Source organism: Elgaria multicarinata, chromosome 21 (genome assembly GCF_023053635.1).
Source record: "Elgaria multicarinata webbii isolate HBS135686 ecotype San Diego chromosome 21, rElgMul1.1.pri, whole genome shotgun sequence".
NCBI lineage: Eukaryota > Metazoa > Chordata > Lepidosauria > Squamata > Anguidae > Elgaria > Elgaria multicarinata.
Genome location: NC_086191.1, coordinates 13,721,511 through 13,745,166, shown reverse-complemented (window position 1 = coordinate 13,745,166; position 23,656 = coordinate 13,721,511). Strand labels below are relative to the sequence as shown.

Here is a 23,656-nt window from a genome sequence, read left to right as displayed (position 1 = left end):
TGTCTACAGCAGCCCAAAACAGGGTCAAAAGAAGGAGGCCATCCTCACAATGCAGGTGAACAACACAACACAGGGGGAAACTGGAGATAGTGGGGGGAGGGGGGAGCCAGGGGGTTCCTCCTACTCCTAAGGTGCTCAGACTCAAAGCTTCCTCTAGATCACAACCAGAGACGAGCAAAGAGGGCAGAGCTGAGCCCCACAGCCTTGAGGTGTTTGGTGTTTTTTTTTAAATAGATTTATTGGAGGAGGGGGTCCTTGCATATTTTAGAATCAATTCATGGTGCTTCTGGGCCTTGCATACCTAAAAAAAATCCTTTCCTGGTACGATGGGTCCTTTTATATTTTTAAAAATCAATTTCTGGTGCTGGGAGTCCTTGCATATATTTCAAAATCGATTTGTAGTTTGGAGAAGAGTTCCTCTATTTCACAATTCAGTCATTCGTCATGCTATAATAACACCTTGCGTAGGCCAAGCATAAGGTCAAGGATGGCAGAGATGGCAAAACTCACGTCAACAGTCTTAGTAATAGTAATTGTTAACGACAATTTCTGGCCAAATGGGGCACATTGTGATACAAGTATGGTGGCATTTAGGACCATGCAGATTGAATTGAGATATAGGGGCATCTTGGGAAATCATTTTAATGGCCGCCACCTTGGGAAATGGCCAGTTTTCGCACAATTACTCTATTATTTGTAATCTCACAGAAAAGATGTCTCAGCACAAAATGAAAGAGCATAAAATTTGCTACAAAAAAGTCAATAACAATATTTTCTTAGGCGCAACCCTCGTCGAGATATAAAGGTTTTATTCCTACCCATTTGTCTGAGAAGTCAACAAGATGCACTATCTCACCCTCTTTCCAATCTTGCACCTTGTGTTGCAAGCCTGGAACTTTCAGAGGTCACATTTTTCAACATTATCAGAGTAAAGGAAAACTGATCCTCTGCAGATGCAAACGGGGGGAATTCCACATTGGTGGACTATCAGGACAAGGGCTTAAGGGGACAAAATTTAAAAATTCCTAAAAAATCAAGGAATGAACCAATCTGATTCAAGCTTGGCATACCTGAAACCCTACTGAAAAGCTCTCAGGGTCCCAAGTTTCATCTGTTTATCTTTAAAAATAAGGGAGCTGTGGGCAAGGAGGGGGGTAGGGTTGGAGCAGTATGTTACACTGGCTCAGCCCCTTGGTTTGAAAGGCGTGGAGGAGGAGAACCACTCCACGGACCCCTTTCATCAGCAAGCTCTCACTTACAGCACATGCCCCCAGCAAAGGAAAAAGCAAGGGGACAGCACTACATGGAGGCTTCAGGGTGCATTAAATTCAATTGGGGAAAATAATCCAGACTTTCCCCATTCTAGGAAAAGACAGAAAAGGCTGGGGAAGAGGTGGGGTGTCTGCAAGACAGGCACAGCGTCATGTGGGTACCATGCTGCAAAACCACACCAGGCATGGCGAGAGTGCATTAAATCACTAGTGTGATGGAGCCCTGCTCTGATCTAACATGTCTCTTCTTACGTTCTTAAACTATTAACCTTTTTTTTATATGTATCTATGCTCATTCTACCACAATGGGGGAAATGGCTATAATTCTTTAAGATTTGCTTTTTTGTGGTGAATTTGAAGCAGGAGGAAATGTATCCCATGTAGGTAACCAACCAAATTTAGTGTAACGTACTTTTACTGCTCCAACCCTACCCCCCTCCTTGCCCACAGCTCCCTTATTTTTAAAGATAAACAGATGAAACTTGGGACCCTGAGAGCTTTTCAGTAGGGCTTCAGGTATGCCAAGCTTGAATCAGATTGGTTCATCCCTTGATTTTTTAGGAATGTTTAAATTTTGTCCCCTTGAGCCCTTGTCCTGATAGTCCACCAATGTGGAATTCCCCCCGTTTGCATCTGCAGAGGATCAATTTTCCTTTACTTTGATAATGTTGAAAAATGTGTAAAATGCAACATCTGAAAGTTTCAGGCTTGGATAGGAATGGGTAGGAATAAAACCTTTATATCTCGACGAGGGTTGCTCTTATGAAAAGATTGTTAATGACTTCTTTGTAGCAAATTTTATGCTCTTTCATTTTGTGCTGAGACATCTTTTCTGTGAGATTACAAATAATAGAGTAATTGTGCGAAAACTGGATTTTGGCCGCCATTTTCCAAGGTGGTAACCGTTATGATGATTTCCCAAGATGCCCCTATATCTCATTTTAATCTACATGGTCATAAATGCCACCATACCAAATTTCACACTTGTATCACAATGTGCACAATTTTTTTGCTAACCCGCTCTACTATCACCCTTGTTTATCTGTAGATTCAATGAATGAGAAGAAAATGTTAAAATGAAAGAAAGAGAGAAACTATTATTAGTTATGGAATAAGAAAAGATATTGAGTACATATATATTTGCTGTGTGGGGAATGGGAAGTCCATCTTAAATGTGTATGTTTTTTTATGTTGATGTTTATGTTTTGTAAAGCGTTTGTGTTTGTTTGTGTCTTAGAGCATAATAAAACATCTAAATCAAAAAAGACCTCCAGGTCTCTTCATCAGGCAAGTTGTTAAAGGGCAGGTATGAGAAGGGTTCGGGTGGGGTGAAGATGGTATGAAATTCTGCAGTCAGGAATCAGTTCCAATAAAGGAATTCTGTTTTGCCTGGCTTTCTGCACAGAGAAGGTGGTTTTTTGCATCTCTGGAATTCCCTCCTCTCAGTTGCCAGCTAGAAGCATTCCCTAAAGGATGGAACGCAGCTGAGGAAGGTCCAGGTGTTGTAAGAATATAGAACTTTTCAGCCGGCCGAAAGGTCTGATCCTGGGCTGTCTGACATGGATTATCGCTGACTCCCAATGGCCAGTCATTGAGTCAAATCACTACAAATGAGGGATAAAAAGCAGGAAATAACTTTTAAGAATCAAATGGGACTGACACAGCCCTGGGCAGTTTCCACAGCCTGCACGCAGCATTACAAGGGACTCATTCAGCAACCCAGGGAATGGAAGCAACCCGAAGCAAAGGGAGGCACATTTAAGCACAGCAGTCCTAGTCATTCATACTCACCTCCAGGCACCATGTGGGGTGGGGGGTGGGCAGCCCAAGCCCCTGGGCCGGTGGGGGGCTACGGAGAGGGTCCCCTTTGCTGGCGGAGGTGACGCCTCTCCGCCGCTCTTGTGGACTAGACCAGTTCTGATCCTGGGAGTCCTCTGGGTCCCACCCTGGGCGGCTGCAGAGCGGAGCGCTTCCCCTGCGAAGGATGCAGCCTGGCCTTGCGCTTCCCCTGGCTTGTTCCTGCCTGGAGCCCTGTGGCATTGTGGGAGGTGAATTGCATGCTGGGAGTTGTAGTAGAGGCATGGAGGGATGCTGGGAGGGAGAGGAAGTGGAGGGTGGACTCTCAGTTTTAGTGTGGGCTGAGAATAAAGTAGCATTTCAGAAGCTGTCTCTGGCGTCTCCAGATGCTCGCAATGCAACAGTTCCTCGCATCCCCCCTTCCCCAAGGGCTCCTCCTCATCCCAGGGCTTGATCGGTCCCTCTGCTGAGTGTTCCCCCACGTCGTCTCGGTCTCCTGTTTCAAATCAAGCAGCCGCAGGGAGAGGAAGCAACTCACAGAAGAGCCTCTGCTCACATCACCCTTGCAGAGCAGATAGGCAGGGTCCCTGGGGCGGAGTCCTCACCTGGGCAAGGAAGCCCAGACACTCACCCCTCCACCTCCTCCACCAAAACACAGACCCAGCTTGTTCTGCCAGGAAGCTGAATGTCAGAGGACAGATGTGGCCTTACGGGCTCTTCCCCCTTTTGCACAAGATAAACCAAACATATTTGTGCACAGGAGAATTTTAGTATTTATTATCATTCTATTATTGTTAATATTGCAGGGCTACTACCTGGAATGATAGTGCTGAGCTACAAACTGGGGATTGCCCTGAGAATTAAAGGTAAGAAATCTACCAAAGAAGCTGTATTTCAGTAGCTTCTTTGGTAGATTTCTTACTTTTAATTACCAGGGCAATCCCCAGTTTGTCGCTCAACACTATCATTTCAATTTAGAAGGACTCATTGGTGCATTCATTTGTATTGGAGATTTGTTTCGTGTTTGTATAATTTATTTTATTTATTTATTTTTATTTATCATACTTATACCCCGCTCCTCAGCCAAAAAAGGCTCTCGGAGCGGCTTACACTTAGCAAAAAAATTTAATGCTTATTAAAAGTGTATTTGTTCAAGTTCTCTCTTTGCAGGTTTTAGACTGATGAAGCCCCGCAGGACTCACACGAGGGAGAACTCAGCATATACTGATGGCAGCGAAAGGCAACAAAACCCATCTTTTTCCTGTTGAGATTCCTGGGGAGCAGAGGCTGGTGGCTCTGATTCCGGTGGGCCTCTGAATCCATTCCAGGCTTCAGTCCGATGTAAAATGCACAAACTTAAAATTGCAATATAAAAGCTGAAAACTACAACCAAAATAATAATAAAAAACACCTAGCAGCAATAGAGGGATTTAAAATACAATAAGAGATTTAAGACAACAGAAGTTATATGCATTATCACAGGAATCGTGACAACATGAATCTTTATCTATTTATTTGCTTTATTTATCTAAAATAAATTCCAGAGTGGTGCACATAGGAATAAAACAGTAAAAAAGAAGAAGATACAAAACAGTAAATTGAATTTTGTTGAATTTAAAACAAAGGACCAATATAAACAGTGGCTGGTCAGTTGAGGGAGGCTTCCTGGAAAAGAGTCCTTTTCAGAGGAGGCAGAAGCAGCCTAGGGTTGCCACCTGCCTAACCACAAGGGGCAGGGAGTTCCAAAGGGAAGGGGCCACCACACTGAAGGCTCTTCTCCTGCTGGACTCCAATTGGGACAAAGGTCCACGTGGAACCACCAGGAGCCGGCCCTCCAATGACCTCAGTCCCTGGGGCAGGGTGAGACGAGAGAAGGCGCTTTCTCATGTATCCCGATCCCAAACTGTTTAGGGCTTTGTACGCTCCCCTCTTAAACCAGGCCCTGTAGCCGATACGGAGCCAGTACAGTCCCTTCCGCAAAGGAGTTACATGCCGAAAAGGAGCAGCCCCGGACAACAGCCGAGCTGCTGCGTTCTGAACGGGCTCCAGCATCCAAAGCAGCCTTAAGGGCAGCCCCAGATGGAGCACATTGCAGTCCTCCAGACTTGAGGTTCGTAGCGCCTGCACCTCTGTGGCCAAGCCGTCCCTGTCCCGGAGAGGGTGCTCTTCTCAGCTCTTTATCGTTCAATGTGGGCGGTGTGGACGAAGCCGAGTCCACTTCTGCTCAAACCTGGAAACCAATTGATCATTTTCCTAATCACGCAGGAGTGTCAGAGAATGTATTTATTTATTTATTTATTTATTTAATTACACTTATATACCGCTCCCATAGCCGGGGCTCTCTGGGCGGTTTACAGAAATTCTAAAATTGAGGTTAAAACAAGTATACAAAATTTAAAACTCTAAAACACAGAACATACACACATAAAGCATTAAAAAAAAAAGAAGGCTTCCAGCTCAGCACATTCACATATTTCTTGCAGTAATCAGCAGGGTGAGTTCACTACCCTCCCAGGCATATTTCGTACAACGTTCCCAGGAACTTGCAAGATGGTGCCAAGAGAGGAGGCCTTTGGGGCTACTGAGTCCAGCGCTTGTAACAAAAAAGAGGAGCTTCGCTTGCACAGACTGCATGCGCCTGTCCAGGAGAAAAGACACCTCTGCGGTGTAGCTCCACCGCTCTGCCCCTGACCGTCCTCCAAGGTCTTTGGGAATCTGGAAAGGACCACAGCGCAGGACACCATATGACACACAGAAGGCCAAAATAACTCCCCCGCCCGGCCCTTAACCGCTCTCATTTCTCAACACACTGGTGGCTCAGTGAAGCTGAGAAGCCCTCGACAGATCTGTTCGGCTGAACGTGGCATGGATATTTGTTTTTAATTCAAGGCCTTTCCTCCTGGGCTTGGTTCTTTTAAAAGGAAGGGCTATGCTCCATTTGAAGATTTTCCTACATTCCGGAAAGTGCTAAGATTGAAAAGATTCCTCCCTGTGTCTGTTCTTTGATATGATTTCAGGTCCTTATAATGTTGGAAGTTCTTACAGTATGCTAAGAAATGTATTTAAAGGATTTCTCCCTTTAGTAGATTCTTTGATGCTGTTCAAAGTTTCTGTGGTGAATGAAGGCCTTCTTGCACTCTAAGCATTCACAATGCTACTCTCCAGTGTGGATCCTGTGATGGGCATTAAGGCTTGAACTCAGACGGAAACACTTCCCGCACTCGAAGCATTTATAAGGCTTCTCGCCTGTGTGAATTCTTTGATGGCTTTTACAGCTGCTATGATCAGGGAAGCTCTTCCCACACTCTAAGCATTTATAACGCTTTTCGCCTGTGTGGATCCTGCGATGACTTCTAAGGCCCAGGCTATCAGTGAAGCACTTCCCGCACTCTAAACATTTATAGGGCTTCTCCCCAGTGTGGATCCTGTGATGGTCATTAAGTCTTGAGCTCCGACTGAAACTCTTCCCACAATCTAAGCATTTATAAGGCTTCTCCCCAGTGTGGATCTTGTGATGGGCATCAAGGCCTGACATCCGAGTGAAACTCTTCCCACACTCTAAGCATATATAGGGCTTCTCACCAGTGTGGATACTTTGATGTCTTTTGAAGGTTGAACGGTGATTGAAGCTCTTTCCGCATTCTAAGCATTTATGGGGCTTCTCGCCAGTGTGGGTTCTGTAGTGGTCATTAAGGTGTGAGCTGTGGCTGAAACTCCTCCCGCACTCTAAGCATTTATAGGGCTTTTCTCCAGTGTGGATTCTGTGATGGGCATCAAGGTTTGTGCTCTGATTGAAACTCTTCCCGCACTCTAAGCATTTATAAGGCTTCTCCCCAGTGTGGATCCTGTGATGGACGTTAAGGGCTGAGCTGTGACTAAAGCTCTTTCTGCACTCTAAGCATTTATAGGGCTTCTCTCCTGTGTGAATTTTTTGATGCTCTTTAAAAGCTGTACTGTCAGTGAAGCTCTTCCCACTCTCTAAGCATTTATAGGGCTTCATGCCTGGGGGAATCCTTTCATGCAGCCTCCCATCAGCTAAAAGAAGAAAAGCAAGAGATGGTTATTTTAATTATCAGAGTAGTTGGTGATAAGCAAGAGAACTGATGAGAGTACTTAACAGAGATATTATTTTACTGATTACACTGTTAATAGGGGGGGCTTTTTGAACGTAGTGGCATGGTTTGCACATCACACAGCAATGTGCTTTTATAGAGATAAGAAAACTAGGGCCTCCACCTCTGTGCCCAATCTATCCCTGTTCAGGAGAGGGTGTTTTTGTCAGCTCATTCTCTATCATTCGATGTGGGTGGTGTGGCGGAAACTGAGGCCACTTCTGCACTGGGATTTCAGAACATGCTCCCAGAGCTTTTACTGGCAAAGCAACACAGCTGACTGGAGAGTCTGCCCCAAAGTGCTGAATCTCACCAATTAGGCCCAAAGAGTTTGCTTAGAGAAGTTAGCTCAAACCTGGAAACAAATTGATCACAGGCACAACATTTTCCAAATCTGGCAGGAGCAACAGAGAAGGCCTCCTGGCTCAGCATGTTCACATATTAGAATGTAAGCCTATGCGGCAGGGTCTTGCTATTTATTGTTTTACTCTGTACAGCACCATGTACATTGATGGTGCTATATAAATAAATAAATAAATAAATAAATAATAATAATAATATTCCTTGCAGTAATCAGCAGGGTGAGTTTGCTACCCTTCCAGGTGTATTTCGCCCACTATTCTCAGCAGGGGCAGGGACTTTTCAATTTCCTGGGGGGTGGGCATGGGGCTAAACCTGAGCAGGGGGGTTATGCTTATTTGTTTACATTTATGTATGTATATATTGCAGTGGGGGAAGGGTATCCTTAATCTCTTTTACTTAGAGACACTGAGTTATAAGGGATCACTGGAGGTAATTTAGATTGCCCCCCAAACATGAAACAGCTGGTTGCCTGGAGGGGTCTTTGCCAATTCTGGGAAATCCCAGAGGGGGCTTGAGCACACCCACCCACCCATAGTTTATGCCCCTGATTCTCAGTTATTTGCAAGGTCTTGCCAAGAGACAAGGCTTTTGGGTGCTGCTGATTCCACCACGGTATTGGATGAAAGGCAGCCGCTGGTAACATGGAAAGGAAGCTTCATGGCACAGACTGCTCACACCTGACTGCCCTCCTCACAATGCATTATTATTATTATTATTATTATTATTATTTATTTATTTATATAGCACCATCAATGTACATGGTGCTGTACAGATAACACAGTAAATAGCAAGACCCTGCCGCATAGGCTTACAATCTAATAAGTTGTAGTAAACAATAAAGAGGGAAGGAGAATGCAAACAGGCACAGGGAAGTGTAAACAGGCACCGGGTAGGGTGAAGCTAACAGTATAGAGTCAGAACAAACTCAATATTTGAAGGCTATAGGGAAAAGAAAAGTTTTTAGCTGAGTTTTAAGAGCAGTGATTGAGTTTGTAGTTCTCAAGTGTTCTGGAAGAGCGTTCCAGGCGTAAGGGGCAGCAGAAGAAAAAGGACGAAGCCGAGTAAGGGAAGTGGAGGTCCTTGGGCAGGCGAGAAGCATGGCATCAGAGGAGCGGAGAGCCCGAGCGGGGCGATAGTGTGAGATGAGAGAGGTGAACACCGCGCCGCAGGGGGAAACTAGAGATAGCAGGAGGAGGGGCAGAGTCAGGGGTTTCCTCTACTCCTAAGATGCTCAGACCCAAAGCTCAATCTGGATCCGAACCAGAGAGGGGTGCAGATGGCAGAGCGGTGCCACAAAGCCCTGTGGTTTTGTTTTTTGAAAATCAATTCATTTGGGAGATGTGGTCCTTGCATATTTCAAAATCAACTTCTGGTGTTGATTTTCTTGTATATTTTTTAAAGATCAATTCATTGGTGGTGGTGGGTTCCTTTCGTTGGCCTAATCTACACCAAGCAGGATATTTCACTATGAAAGTGGTCTAAAAGCGATAAATAAGAGGCAGAAGCCACACCAAGCAGGATATAGCGGTATGAAAGCAGTACATGGTACGTGTCAATGGGCCCCAACAGTTGTCAGTGCACTTCAATACTGCTATAAAGCAGCCGTGCGGCTCCTGCCTTTTCTATTGCCTTTTCATACAGCTTTCATAGTGCAATATCCTGCTTGGTGTAGGTTAGGTCATTATTTAAAAAGAACTGTTTCTGGTACGGTGGGTTGATGTGGCTGGTCAAGATTCGTGTCCAACTGGACAGTCGATCAGGCGAGACGAAGCTTAATCCAATCGGTATCGATACAAGGTTAGGCAATGCCTTTTGGCTTGGTGTGCCTTCATCAAGCGTTGCCCATATAAGGCTTGAAGCTATATACTCGGGGCTGATTGGCTTTCAGAATATACGGAACAGGTGATTTTCTTGCAACAGGGTCCTTGCATGCTTTTAAAAACCCATTTCTGGCTTGTGGAGCCTAGCGTATTTTTAAACACCAATTGATTGTGGCGGACCTTGAATGTTTTAAATAACCTCCTCTCAGTTGCCAGCTAAAAGCATCCCCTTAAGGACGGGACGCGGCTGACAGAGCCCCAGTTGTTGTGAATTTGGAACATTTCAGCCAGCCGAAAGGTCTGATCCTGGGCTGTCAGACATCCATGATCGCTGACTCCCAATGGCCAGATCTACACCTTGAGTCAAATCACTACGAATGGGGTATAAAAAGCAGGAAATAACGCTCTGAAAGCTGTATAAGGAACGTGGATCGCAGCCCAACAGTTACCAGGACACTTCAATACCACTACAAAAAAGGAACACAGATTCAGCCCAGCTACTTAAGAAGCAAATTTGACGGACACAGCCCTGGGTGGTTCCTACCCCCTGCACACAGCATTACAAGGGACTCATTCAGCAACCCAGGGAATGGAAGCAACCCGAAGCAAAGGGAGGCACATTTAAGCACAGCAGTCCTAGTCATTCATACTCACCTCCAGGCACCATGTGGGATGGGGGGTGAGCAGCCCAAGCCCCTGGGCCGGTGGGGGGCTACGGAGAGGGTCCCCTTTGCTGGCGGAGGTGACGCCTCTCCGCCGCTCTTGTGGACTGGACCAGTTCTGATGCTGGGAGTCTTCTGGGTCCCACCCTGGGCGGCTGCAGAGCGGAGCGCTTCCCCTGCGGAGGAGGCTGCCTGGCCTTGCGCTTCCCCTGGCTTGCTCCTGCCTGGGTTCCTGTGGCATTGTGGGAGGTGAATTGCATGCTGGGAGTTGTAGTAGAGGCATGGAGGGGAGCTGGGAGGGAGAGGAGGTGGAGGGTAGAGTCAGGAAGATGGGAACCAGTGTTTGCTGGAGTCTCAGTTTTAGTGTGGGCTGAGAATAAAGTAGCATTTCAGAAGATGTCTCTGGCATCTGGAGATGCTTGCAATGCAACAGTTCCTCGCATCCCCCCTTCCCCAAGGGCTCCACCTCATCCCAGCGCTTGATCGGTCCCTCTGCTGAGTTTTCCCCCACATCGTCTCCTTCTCCTGTTTCAGCTCAAGCAGCCGCAGGGAGAGGAAGCAACTCACAGAAGAGCCTCTGCTCACAACACCCCTGCAGAGGAGGTGGGCACTGTCCCGGGGGCAGAGTCCTCGCACGGGCAAGAAAGACCAGACACACACACCCTCCTCCTCCAAAATACAGACCCAGCTTGTTCTGCCAGGAAGCTGAATGTCAGAGGACGAGATATGACATTACGGGCTCTTCTCTCTTTGCACAAGATAAACTGAACTGATATTTGTGCGCAGGAGAATTTCAAATAGGGAATCAGTTTTGCATCTTTCAGTATTTGTTATCATTCTTCTTCTTTTTTTATTATTATTATTATTATTATTGGGCTTGAATGAATGACGGTGTTGAGATACGAATTGGGGATTGCGCTGCGAGGTAAGGTTTAGAAACCTACAAAAGAAGCTACTGAAATATTCAGCATCTGGAGAAAAGGAAGGCACTTTGGGACTGGACCACTGAAAAGTTGCAAGCTAGAAATCCATGTTTTGTTTGGACTTCGAAGGACTCATTGGTGCGTTCATTTCATTGGATATCTGTGACGTGTTTGTATACTTTAATACTTACTAAAGACATACTTGTTCAAGTTCCCTATTTGCAAGTTTTATTCTGATGAAGCCCCGCCGGACCCACACGAGAGGCTGGTCAGTTGAGGAAGGCTTCCTGGAAGACGGTTCTTTCAGGAGGAGTCAGAAGCAGCCTAGGGTTGCCACCTGCCTAACCACAAGGGGCAGGGAGTTTCAAAGGGAAGGGGCCACCACCCTAAAGGCTCTTCTCCTGCTGGATTCCAATCCGGACAAAGGTCCACGTGGAACCACCAGGAGCCATCCCTCCAATGACCTCAGTGACTGGGGCAGGGTGAGAGGAGAGAAGGCGCTTTCTCATGTATCCCGATCCCAAACTGTTTAGGGCTTTGTACACTCCCCTCTTAAACATGGTCCTGTACCCAATACAGAGCCATTGCAGTCCCTTCAGCAAAGGAGTTACATGCCGAAAAGGGGCAACTTCTGACAATAATAATAATATACAATATATTTTGTATAAAATACAAAAAATACTATTAAAAACATAGTATTCATTGTTAAAACATCCAAAAAACATCCTGAAAGCATATTAAAAGCATCCTAAAATTCCACTGGATAGGCCTGCCGGAGGGGATGAGTCGTTATTGCTTTCTTGAATGCTAGTAGACTGTTAAGTTGATGAATCTCCTCCAGCAGGCCGTTCCACAGCCTGGGAGCAGCAGAAGAGAAGGTCCTCTGGGTAATACCTGTCAGCCTAATTTTGGCTGGCTTAAGGAAATTCTTCCCGGAGGACCTGAGTGTGCGGGGCGGATTGTACAGGAGAAGGCGATTCCGCAGGTAGCCTGGACCCAAACCATGTAGGGCTTTTAAAGTTGATAACAAACACTTTATACTTCGCCCAGAAACTAACTAACCAACATTGTTATCTTTTCGGCGCCAGGTCAAGACTTTTCTCTTCTCCCAGGCATTTTTAACAGCATTTTAACAGCATTTAACAACGTTAAGTTTGTTTTTAATGGACCCCACAATTGTTGTTTTTAAATGGATACTGTTGTTTTTATACTGTTTTTATGTGTGTGTGTGTGTGTGTGTGTGTTTAAATTGTATACTTTTAATGTTTACTATTTTTAAGTGTTGTAAACCGCTCAGAGAGCTTCGGCTGTGGGGCGGTATATAAATGTAATTAAATAAATAAATAAATAAAATAAATAATTGGCAGCCAGTGAAGAGATTTTAAGACTGGTGTAATGTGGTCACCCCTAGGTGAACGTGGCATGAGTATTTGTTTTTAATTCAAGGTCTTTCCTCTGGGCTTGCTTCTTTTAAAAGGAAGAGCTGTGCTCTATTTGAAGATCTTCCTACATTCCGGGAACTGCTGGGATTGAAAAGATTACTCCCTGTGTCTATTCTTTGATGTGAATTCTACAAAAATATTTTTAAAAGCTGTATTTATTTATTTATTATTTATTACATTTCTATGCCGCCCAATAGCTGGAGCTCTCTGGGCGGTTCACCAATGAAGGAGAAGAGATAGAAAGAAAAACGATTCAGAGATACCAAGGGAAAGCAAAAATCCACCATTAAAGGAAGAACAAAAACAGTATTTAGAAGCAAGGATTGAAGAAAATGAGATAAAAGAGGCAAAGATTTAAAAAGCAATAAATCACCAGGTCAAGATGGATATGCATCTGAATTTTTTTAAAGATATTTGCTAACATATTGGTACCGCAACTGAAAGTATTATTTGACGAAATACAAGAATGGGTTCTATGGACACAAATTATAATAACACTGATACCTAAACCCAACAAAGATAAATACACTCTGAAGTCATATAGACCAATATCCCTACTGAATGTAGATTATAAGATCTTTACAAAAATATGGGCAAAATGGTTGAAAGAGGTCAACCATGAATCCATAGGCTCAGATCAATATGTTGTTGTTGTTTTAAAAAATAGATTCATTGCAGACCCAATTCGGAAAATATTTGCTTTAATTAACATTTGCAAAAAAAGAAAAATTCCAACCATAGTTATGACACTGGATTTGCATAAAGCTTTTGATATGGTTAACCCAAAATTTATAATTAATTTGCCAGCAATATACAAATTGGGAGATAAATTTAAACATATAATAGAGGCAATATATAGACAAACAGTAGCAAAAATACGATCTAACAGAACAGAAACGGAAGAAATAAAATTTAACTCGGGAATAAGACAGGGATGTCCTTTAATCGCCTCTTTTATTCACAATGGTAATAGAGTTTCTTGCAGATAGAATAAGGTCAAATAAGGATATTAAAAGAATACAGGGAGGAGGGAGTTTAAATTAAACCTTTATGCAGATGATATTATATTCTCACTGCAGGACTCAGAAAAGGGAATAAAAGAATTGATAGAAGAATTATTACAATTCCAACAGGTGGCAAACATGAAGAAATCGGATCTGATGTGTATAAATATAGCACCCAAAAAACAAATATAAATCTCAAAACAGACAAATATACCTTTAGTAACAAAAGCGTTTAGATATGTGGGAATTCAGATACCTAAACAACAGAAGAACCGGTGGAAATTAAATTATGGGAAATTGTAGAAAGATATAAAGGAGGATATAGTTAGATGGGAGAAGTTACAGCTATCATTCTCAGACCGTATCTTGACTCTAAAAATTATGGTACTACCAAAATTGACACATTTATTTAACACATTACCGCAGGAAATACCAATAAAAAGATTTTAAATATGGCAAAATAGGATAGAAACATTTATATTTAAGAGCAAAAGTCCACGAACAGCAAAAACGTTTAGGTATAGACCAGGGCAGGAAGGAGGCTGGGGTATAACACACTTAAAAACATACTATGACACATACCAATTAAGACACCTATTAGCAATAATAATAAAAAAGGAACTAGTGTACAATGGATGGAAATAGAAAGGGAATTGATGGAACTAAAGGAGGAAGAAATACAGAATATGTTCCATAATCGAAAATACATAAATCAACGAATAGAGAGAAAAAGCTGCACAATTATAGGACTATTGAAAACATGGTATTTTAAAAAAGAGAAATTGATGCTGGGGATTTCACCACTAACTTTAATTTGGGTACATCTGGATTTCAATATAAAAAAATAAAACAGTAGAAAAAAAGAATTGAAGGAAACAGGATAGACTCAGATGAAATTTTTTTATTAACAACAACACCCTATAACAAATGAAGTATGGAAGAATCGAACCCAAAATTTGAAAATGCCTTGGATAGTATGGGCACAAATTAGTAGATTTATAAGTGTGGGAAAGATAATAAGGCAAAGTATAAGGGACTTAACAGAATGGGGAAAAAATTATAGGGAGCTATAAGGTAGGAGATAAAGGGTTAGTAACACAAATATACAAAATATTAATAAAGCAAGAGATATGGGGAAATGTGGCAATAAAACAGATGTGGCAAAGGGATATAGAAGAGCAGATAAACGATGAAGAATGGGAGAAAATATTTGAGAGATTCTCCTTTGAAACAACATGAACAAGAATAAAACAGGGTGTTTTAAAATGAGCCCAGAAGTGGTATTGGACACCTGTGAGGCTGCCAAAAATCAACAAGGCTTTGTCATCCTCATGTTGGAGAGGATGTGAAGGTAACAGATCTCAAATTCACATGTGGTGGGAGTGCAGAAAGGTAAAGAAGTTCTAGGACAGGATCTTTAGAGAAATAGAAAAAAATACTGACCAAAAAATACATAAAATGCTAGAGTTGGCTTTATTGAATATTTTTGTCAAAGAAAATAAAAAGATAAGAGAAAAAAATGCTAATAGGATATATGCTGACAGCTGCAAGACAACTAATAGCAAAAATTGGAAGAGCTCCCACTGAAGCATTTATGGGGCTTCTCTCCAGTGTGGACCCTGTGATGTCTTTTAAAGGTTGCGCGGTCATTGAAGCTCTTCTTGCTTCTCACCTGTGTGGGTTCTGTAGTGGTCATTAAGTTGTGAGCTGACACTGAAACTCTTCCCACAATCTAAACATTTAAAGGGCTTCTCGCCAGTGTGGATTCTATGATGTCTGTTGAGGTGTGAAATACGACTGAAGCTCTTTCCACACTCTAAGCATTTATAAGGCTTCTCGCCAGTGTGGATCCTGCAATGGACGTTAAGGCCTGAGCTCCGACTGAAACTCTTTCCACACTCTAAGCATTTATAAGGCTTCTCGCCAGTGTGGGTTCTGCGATGGCTGTCAAGGTTTGTGCTCCTACTGAAAGTCTTCCCACACTTTAAGCATTTATAAGGTTTCTCACCTGTGTGGATCCTGTTATGTATTTTAAGGCTCCTTCCAATGGTGAAGCTCTTCCCGCACTCTAAGCATTTATAAGGCTTTTCACCTGTGTGAATCCTGTGATGTATTTCAAGGATGCTTCCATCAGTGAAGCTCTTCCCGCACTCTAAGCATTTAAAGGGCTTTTCGCCAGTGTGGATCCTATGATGTCTGTTGAGGTGTGAAATACGATTGAAACTCCTCCCACACTCTAAGCATTTATAAGGCTTCTCACCTGTATGAATTTTTTGATGCTCTTTAGAAGTGGTACTGTCTGTGAAGGCCTTCCCACTTTCTAAGCCTTTAGAGGGCTTCTCACCTGTATGAATTTTTTGATGCTCTTTAGAAGTGGTACTGTCTGTGAAGGCCTTCCCACTTTCTAAGCCTTTAGAGGGCTTCTCACCTGTATGAATTCTTTGATGCTCTTTAGAAGCTGTACTGTCAGTGAAGGCCTTCCCGTTCTCTAAGCATTTATAGGGCTTCTCGCCAGTGTGGGTTCTGCAATGGTTGTCAAGGTTTCTGCTCTTACTGAAACACTTTCCGCACTCTAAGCATTTATAGGGCTTCTCACCTGTATGAATTATTTGATGCTCTTTAGAAGCTGTACTGTCAGTGAAGGCCTTCCCGTTCTCTAAGCATTTATAGGGCTTCTCACCTGTGTGGATCCTGTGATGGGAGTTAAGGCCTGATTTCCAAGTGAAAGTCTTTCCACACTCTACGCATTCATAAGGCTTTTCACCTGTGTGGATCCTTTTATGTAATTCAAGGCTCCTTCCATCAGTGAAGCTCTTTCCGCACTCTAAGCATTTAAAGGGCTTCTCTCCAGTGTGAATTCTATGATGTCTGTTGAGGTGTGAAATACGATTGAAACTCTTCCCACACTCTAAACATGTATAAGGCTTCTCGCCAGTGTGGATTCTGTAGTGGTCACGAAGGTGTGAGCTATGACTGAAACTCTTTCCACACTCTAAGCATGTATAAGGCTTCTCACCAGTGTGGGTTCTGCGATGGCAGTCAAGGTTTGTGCTCTTACTGAAACTCTTTCCGCACTCTAAGCATTTATAGGGCTTCTCACCTGTATGAATTCTTTGATGCTCTTTAGAAGCTGTACTGTCAGTGAAGGCCTTCCCGCTCTCTAAGCATTTATAGGGCTTCTCACCTGTGTGGATCCTGTGATGGGAGTTAAGGCCTGACCTCCAAGTGAAAGTCCTTCCACACTCTAAGCATTCGTAGGGCTTCTCGCCTGTGTGGATCCTGAGATGGGCATCAAGGTAGGAGCACTCACTGAAACTCTTCCCGCACTCTAAGCATTCATAGGGCTTCTCGCCTGTGTGGATCCTGCGATGGACATCAAGCCTTGCGCTACGACTGAAACTCTTCCCGCACTCTAAGCATTTATAGGGCTTCTCACCTGTGTGGATCCTATGATGGGCGTCAAGGTTTGAGCTCTGACTGAAACTCTTCCCACACTCTAAACATTCATAGGGCTTCTCGCCTGTGTGGCTCCTGCGATGGGCATCAAGGTGTGAGCTCTGACTGAAACTCTTCCCGCACTCTAAGCATTTATAAGGCTTCCCACCAGTGTGGATTTTTTGATGCCGTTTCAAAGCTGTACTGTAATTGAAGCTCTTCCCGCATAATAAGCATTTATAGGGCTTTTCGCCTGTGTGGATCCTGTGATGTATATCAAGGCTCTTTCTAACAGTGAACCTCTTCCCGCACTCTAAGCATTCATAGGGCTTCATGGCTGCGTGAGTTCTTCCATACAGCTTCCCATCAGCTGAAAGTAGAAACCCAAGAGATGTTTATTTCAATTATCAAAGGAGCCACTGATAATCAAGAGAATTGACAAGTAGGGTGGCCCACAGATACATTTTTTAATGTTTATTGGTGGCCTTTTTGGACATAGTGGCATGATTTGCACATCAGGCGGCAATATATAAGAAAACAACTCTGGCTAATGCTGAGGATTCTGGTGTGTTCTAGCTTCATTGCTCTTTCTTGGCTCCCCCAAGCAGCGGAAGAAGCAAGAACAAAGATGGGGTGTTGAGTGTGCGTAGGGGGGGAGGGGGGGAGATCTCAGTGGGAACAGGGAGGCGTTTGGGAGAAGGCAGAAAGAGAGATGTTCCTTCTGACCCTTTACTCTCTCACAAATGTCCAGAGCATCTGAAGATCCTCCTGTCTACAGCAGCCCAAAACAGGGTCAAAAGAAGGAGGCCATCCTCACAAGGCAGGTGAACACCACGACGCAGGGGGAAACTGAAGATAGTGGGGGGAGCCAGGGGGTTCCTCCTACTCCTAAGATGCTCAGACTCAAAGCTTCCTCTGGATCACAACCAGAGACGGGCGAAGAGGGTAAATCCCATTTCTGAAAGTGGGGTGTAGGATTTTCAAAAATTCCCCCATAATCATCGGAGCCTCAGATTTCCTTCCAACTGAGCATGAATGATTTGTATGGTCTTTCTCTGGATTCTTTAGGTGCTCTAAGTTTTGAGAAGGCAGCACATTATTTGAAGTCTCATATCCTAAAATATGATTTCCAAGCTGATCGCATCTCTGTCTGCTTGTCAAAACTTGCCCCCTGGTATGCTAAATTGCCTATTCATACGCCTTACCCTCAATATTTAAATAGTATAACTAATTCTAAGTGGAGATACGCATTTACAGCTCTTCGGTGCCAGTCAATGAACTCAGCAGTGATTCCAACGGATCCCCATGGAGGAAAGATTTTGTCCATGTGGATCTAATATAGCTGAAGATTTAACTCACTACCTGCTTGTCTGCCCAATTTATAAAGATGTGAGAATTGCCTTGTTTAAAGACCTAGGTCTTATACCTAATAGGGCTGATTCATACCTGATAATTTTTTTTATTGGGGGATACTACTCCATCCATTTCTGAAAAAGTAGAATTTTAGAATCAATTTCTGGTGCTTCAGGGCCTTGCATATTTAAAAAATCATTTTTTTCATATTCAGTCTCTGCTGCTGGAGAGCTTGCATATTTTTAAAAAATCAATTGATTGAGGGGTTGTTCCTTGCATAATTTAAAAAAAATCCTTTCCTGGTACGGTGGTGTCCTTGCGTGTTTTATAAATCAATTTTTGATGCTGTGGGTCCCTGCACATATTTTAAAATCGATTTGTGGTATGGTGAAGTGTTTCTCTTTTTCACAATTGAATAATCCATCATGCTATAATAACGCCTTGCTTAGGCCAAGTGAAAGCTCAGGAAACACGTGCAAGCATTGGAGGCCAACAGGTCTCTTCGTCAGGCAAGTTGTTAAAGGGCAGGTTTGAGAAGGGGTCAGGTGGGATAAAGATGTTGCCAAATTCTGCAGTCAGGAATCGGTTCCACTAAAGGAATTCTGTTTTGCCTGGCTTTCTGCACAGAAAAGGTGGTTCTTTGCATCTCTGGAATTCCCTCATCTCAGTTGCCAGCTAAAAGAATTCCCTTAAGGACGGACACGGGTAAGGGAGGCCCAGGTGTTGTAAGAACACAGAACATTTCAGCCGGCTGTCAGGTCTAATCCTGGGCTGTCAGACATGGATTATCGCTGACTGCCAATGGCCAGATCTACACCTTGAATGGAGGATAAAAAGCAGGAAATAACACTCTGAAATCTGTATAAGAGCTTTATCATGCCAGCATTATACTTTGCAACACTGTGAATTGCATGCAAAGGACTCAGACGTTTTCCACCTTAAGTACTCCCATGCATCCTGCCTTAATTGTGCAATAAAGCAAAAAGATTCGCCGTATTTAGCCCCTACTTTTTGAACATATATTCCGAGCCACCGCTGGGGCAGAGGGGCAGGATTTTAAACAAATGCTTATATCTGCGTAAGCTTTAAAGATAAAGACACCAAAATTGGCGCAGGAATAGATATTAGGGAGAGCTTTAAGCATTCCAACTTTGAATTGAATTGGGTCATCCGTTGATTTTTTGATGATTTTTTTACATTTCCCCCCTTAAATTCACTTCCTGGTATGCAAAGGATCGCTGTTGCCTGGTAGCAAAAAGAACAACAACCGCAAAAGCTTAGTGCTACGGGGATAATCCGAGGGAAGCAGGTATGGGGGATGAAGCTACAAAACAGGAGCGGAGGTTTAGCCCAGCTCCTTAAGAATCAAATGGGATGGACACAGCCCTGGGCGGTTTCCACAGCCTGCACGCAGTGTTACAAGGGACTCATTCAGCAACCCAGGGAATGGAAGCAAGCCGAAGCGAAGGGAAGCATATTTGAGGAAAGCAATCCTAGTTATTTATACTCACATCCAGGCACCATGTGGGGTGGGGCGTGAGCAGCCCAAGCCCCTGGGCTGGTGGGGGGCTACGGAGAGGGTCCCCTTTGCTGGCGGATGTGACGCCTCTCCACCGCTCTTGTGAACTGGACCAGTTCTGATGCTGGGAGTCTTCTGGGTCCCACCCTGGGCGGCACCAGAGCGGAGCGCTTCCCCTGCGGAGGCTGCTGCCTGGCCTTGCGCTTCCCCTGGCTTGCTCCTGCCTGGGGTCCTGTGAAATTGTGGTAGGTGAATTGCATGCTGGGAGTTGTAGTAGAGGCATGGGAGGGAGAGGAAGTGGAGGGTGGAGTCTGGAAGATGGGAGCCAGTGTTTGCTGGAGTCTCAGTTTTAGTGTAGGCTGAGAATAAAGTAGCATTTCAGAAGCTGTCTCTGGCATCTCAAGATGCTTGCAATGCAACAGTTCCTCGCATCCCCCCTTCCCCAAGGGCTCCTCCTCATCCCAGGGCTTGGTCAGTCCTTTGGCTAAATTTCCCCCACGTCTCCATCTCCTGTTTCAGCTGACATAACCCCTGCAGAGGAGATGGTTGAGTCCCTGGGAGCGGAGTTCTCACCCGGGGAAGAAAGACCAGACACCCCTCCTCCTCCAAAGTAAAAACCCAGCTTGTTCTGCCAAGAAGCTGACCATCAGAGGATTGCTTCTCGGGTTGCTTCTCCCTTTGCACAAGATAAACCAAACTGATATTTGTGCACAGGAGAATTTCAAATAGGGAATCAGTTTTGCATCTTTCAGTATTTGTTATCATTCTATTATTATTATTATTATTATTATTATTATTATTATTGGGCTACTACCTGGAACGACAGTGTTGAGCTACAAATTGGGGATTGCCCTGTGAAGTGAAGTTAAGAAATCTACAAAAGAAGCTACTGAAATATTCAGCATCTGGAGTAAAGAAAGGCACTTTGGGACTGGACCACTGAAAAGTTGCAAGCTAGAAATCCATGTTTTGTTTGGACTTCGAAGGACTCATTGGTGCGTTCATTTGTATTGGATATCTGTGACGTCTTTGTATAATTTAATGCTTACTGAAGGCATATTTCTTCAAGTTCTCTCTTTGCAGGTTTTAGACTGATGAAGCCCCGGAGGACTCACACGAGGAGAACTCAGCATATACTGATGGCAGCGAAAGGCAACAAAACCCATCTTTTTCCTGTTGAGATTCCTGGGGAGCAGAGGCTGGTGGCTCTGATTCCGGTGGGCCTCTGAATCCATTCCAGGCTTCAGTCCGATGTAAAATGAACTAGCTTAAAATTGCAATATAAAAGCTGAGAACTACAACCAAAAAAAGAAAAGGGGAAAAAAGCCTAGCAGCAATAGAGGGATTTAAAATACAATAAGAGATTTAAGACAACAGAAGTTATATGCGTTATCACAGGAATCGTGACAACATGAATCTATATCTATTTATTTGCTGTATTTATCTAAAATAAATTCCAGACAGGTGCACATAGGAATAAAACAGTAAAAAGAAGGTGGGTGCCTGGGATAGATTAGGGATTCTGTTGGTGTACCGTCCACCCCGCTGTTCAACAGTCTCCTTTCCTGAGCTAGCCGGGATAGTCTCAGATTTGGTGTTGGAGTCCTCACGGCTTGTTGTTCTGGGGGATTTCAATATCCATGTGGAGGCTGTCCTGTCTGGAGAAGCTCAGGACTTCATGTCCGCCATGACAACTATGGGTCTGTCCCAAATAGTATCTGGTCCCACCCATGTTGCTGGGCACACTTTGGACCTTGTTTTCTGTCCTGGATGGGGTGACAGGGATCTGAGAGTGGAGGAACTTTCTATAGTTCCGTTGTCATGGGCAGATCACTCCCTGGTGGGGTTTAGACTTGCTGGCACTCAGAACCTCTGCAGGGGTGGAGGACCGATTAAGATGGCCAGCCCCAGGAGGCTGATGGATCCAAATGGTTTCCTGATGGCTCTTGGGGATTTTCCTGTTGCCTCGGCAGGTGATTCTGTCGAAGCCCTGGTCGATCTCTGGAATGGAGAAATGGCCAGGGCGGTGGACACGATTGCTCCTGAGCGTCCTCTCTCACGTTGTGGAGCCACACCAGCCCCCTGGTTTTCCAGTGAACTGGCAGCAATGAAACAAGTGAGACGTAGGCTGGAACGACGTTGGCGGAAAACTCAGAGTAAATCTGATCGAACACAGGCTAGAGCCTATTTGAAGGCCTACTCCGACGCAATTCGGGCAGCGAAAAAACTTTTTCTCTCTGCCACTACTGCGTCTGCAAGCAGCCGTCCAGCGGAGCTGTTTCGGGTGGTCAGGGGCCTTCTACACTCTGGCCCCCCAAGAGGAGATTTCGACAGACCACTGTGACCAATTTGCCCAGCACTTTGCAGATGAAATCGCTCGGATCCGCTCTGACTTGGATGCTATTGTTGATACAGACCCAGTGAATGTAACTTTGGCACCTGCTTGACCAGTATTATTGGGTACCTTTCCATTTGCACAGTCTGATGATGTGGACAGGGTCCTTGGATTGGTGAGAGCCACCACGTGTACACTAGGTCCGTGCCCTTCCTGGCTTAAAAAAGCTGCCAGAGGGGGTCTGGCTGAGCGGGTCAATGCCTCCCTTCGCCAAGGAAGGGTCCCAGCCTGTTTGAAGGAGGCAGTGGTAAGACCCACACTGAAAAAGCCCTCCTTGGCCCCCACTGTATTGGATAACTACCGGCCAGTCTCCAACATCCCATTTTTGGGAAAGGTATTGGAGCGTGTGGTGGCCTCCCAACTCCAGGGATTCCTGGATGACACAGATTATCTAGATCCATTTCAATCTGGCTTCAGGCCTGATTATGGCCAGGAGTGCCTACTATCAGCTTCAGCTGATATGCCAGCCGTGCCCCTTCCTAGAGTAAGAAGACCTAAAGACGGCCGTGCACGCGCTGGTAACTTCGAGGCTCAACTTCTGCAATGCGCTCTACATAAGGCTACCTTTGTGCCTAGTCCGGAAACTTCCAACTAGTTCAAAATATGGCAGCCAGGCTGGTCACCGGTACACCTAGGGGAGACCCCATTACACCAGTCTTAAAATCTCTTCACTGGCTGCCAATTAGTTTCCGGGTGAAGTATAAAGTGTTGGTTATCACCTTTAAAGCCCCACATGGTTTGGGTCCAGGTTACCTGCAGGATCGCCTCCTCCCGTACAATCCGCCCCGCTCACTCAGGTCCTCTAGGAAGAATTTCCTCCAATCAACAAAAACCAGGCTGACAACTATTACCCAGAGGACCTTCTCTTCTGCCGCTCCCAGATTATGGAATGACCTGCCGGGAGAGATTCGTCAACTTAACAGTCTTCCAGAATTTAAGAAAGCCATAAACACTGATCTCTTCTGGCAGGCCTACCCAGTTAAATTTTAAGATGCCTTTTTTAATTGTGTGCTGCTTTTAATGATGCACTGTTTATTACTACTATTATATTTATTTGTATCCCATCCTTTTGCCCAATACTGGGCCTCAAGGCGGCCTTACAAAGTTTAAAACATACATTGTAAAACCTAGGAAAAGAAATGTAAAAAAAAAAAGGGGGTTTAAAATACACAACAAAATTATAAGTCATTAACATTTAAACGTTTGAATTACTTGTATGTGTTTTCTGGTATTTTTATTTGTGTTCTACCCTGCCTCGATCTAGACGGAGAGGCGGGTAACAAATAAAATTATTATCATTATCATTATTATCATTATGGCAGCCTGATCAGCTAAAATTGCCATTTTGAGACTTAATAGGGTGCCCTCTTGTGGCCACCACTGAGTAGCAGTGTTTAGCGCATCAAAATATTTAAAGGTTATCTTCTTGTGGTCACTCTGAGCACAACAGCCTCAACATCTCAATAGCCATTTTGAGAATAGAGTGTCAGTCTAGGGAGCTGGAGACCAAACCATCTGGAAAGCACCCTTCCCTGTTGGATAACAGGAAGGTTATTTCTG

The 23,656-nt window shown here is 44.3% G+C and overlaps 2 protein-coding genes across 2 annotated transcripts in view; both read right to left on the bottom strand.

Annotated features, from left to right (window-relative positions):
- The window catches only part of LOC134412311 (uncharacterized), an 89,116-nt gene extending 85,951 nt beyond the window's left edge, over positions 1-3,165 (bottom strand). The window contains 1 exon segment of the mRNA XM_063146211.1: positions 3,063-3,165. Coding sequence (XP_063002281.1) covers positions 3,063-3,075 — 13 coding nt within the window. The 5' untranslated portion in view covers positions 3,076-3,165.
- A 2,140-nt stretch (positions 3,166-5,305) lies between these two features.
- LOC134412385 (zinc finger protein 208-like) lies at positions 5,306-19,706 on the bottom strand. The gene is made up of 4 exons (XM_063146290.1): positions 19,694-19,706; positions 15,047-17,199; positions 10,018-10,075; positions 5,306-7,103 (listed from the first exon to the last, which is right to left on the bottom strand). The coding sequence occupies exons 1-4, from the start codon at positions 19,704-19,706 to the stop codon at positions 6,223-6,225; spliced, it is 3,105 nt and encodes a 1,034-aa protein (XP_063002360.1). The 3' UTR covers positions 5,306-6,222.
- Between the last annotated feature and the right edge of the window lie 3,950 nt (positions 19,707-23,656).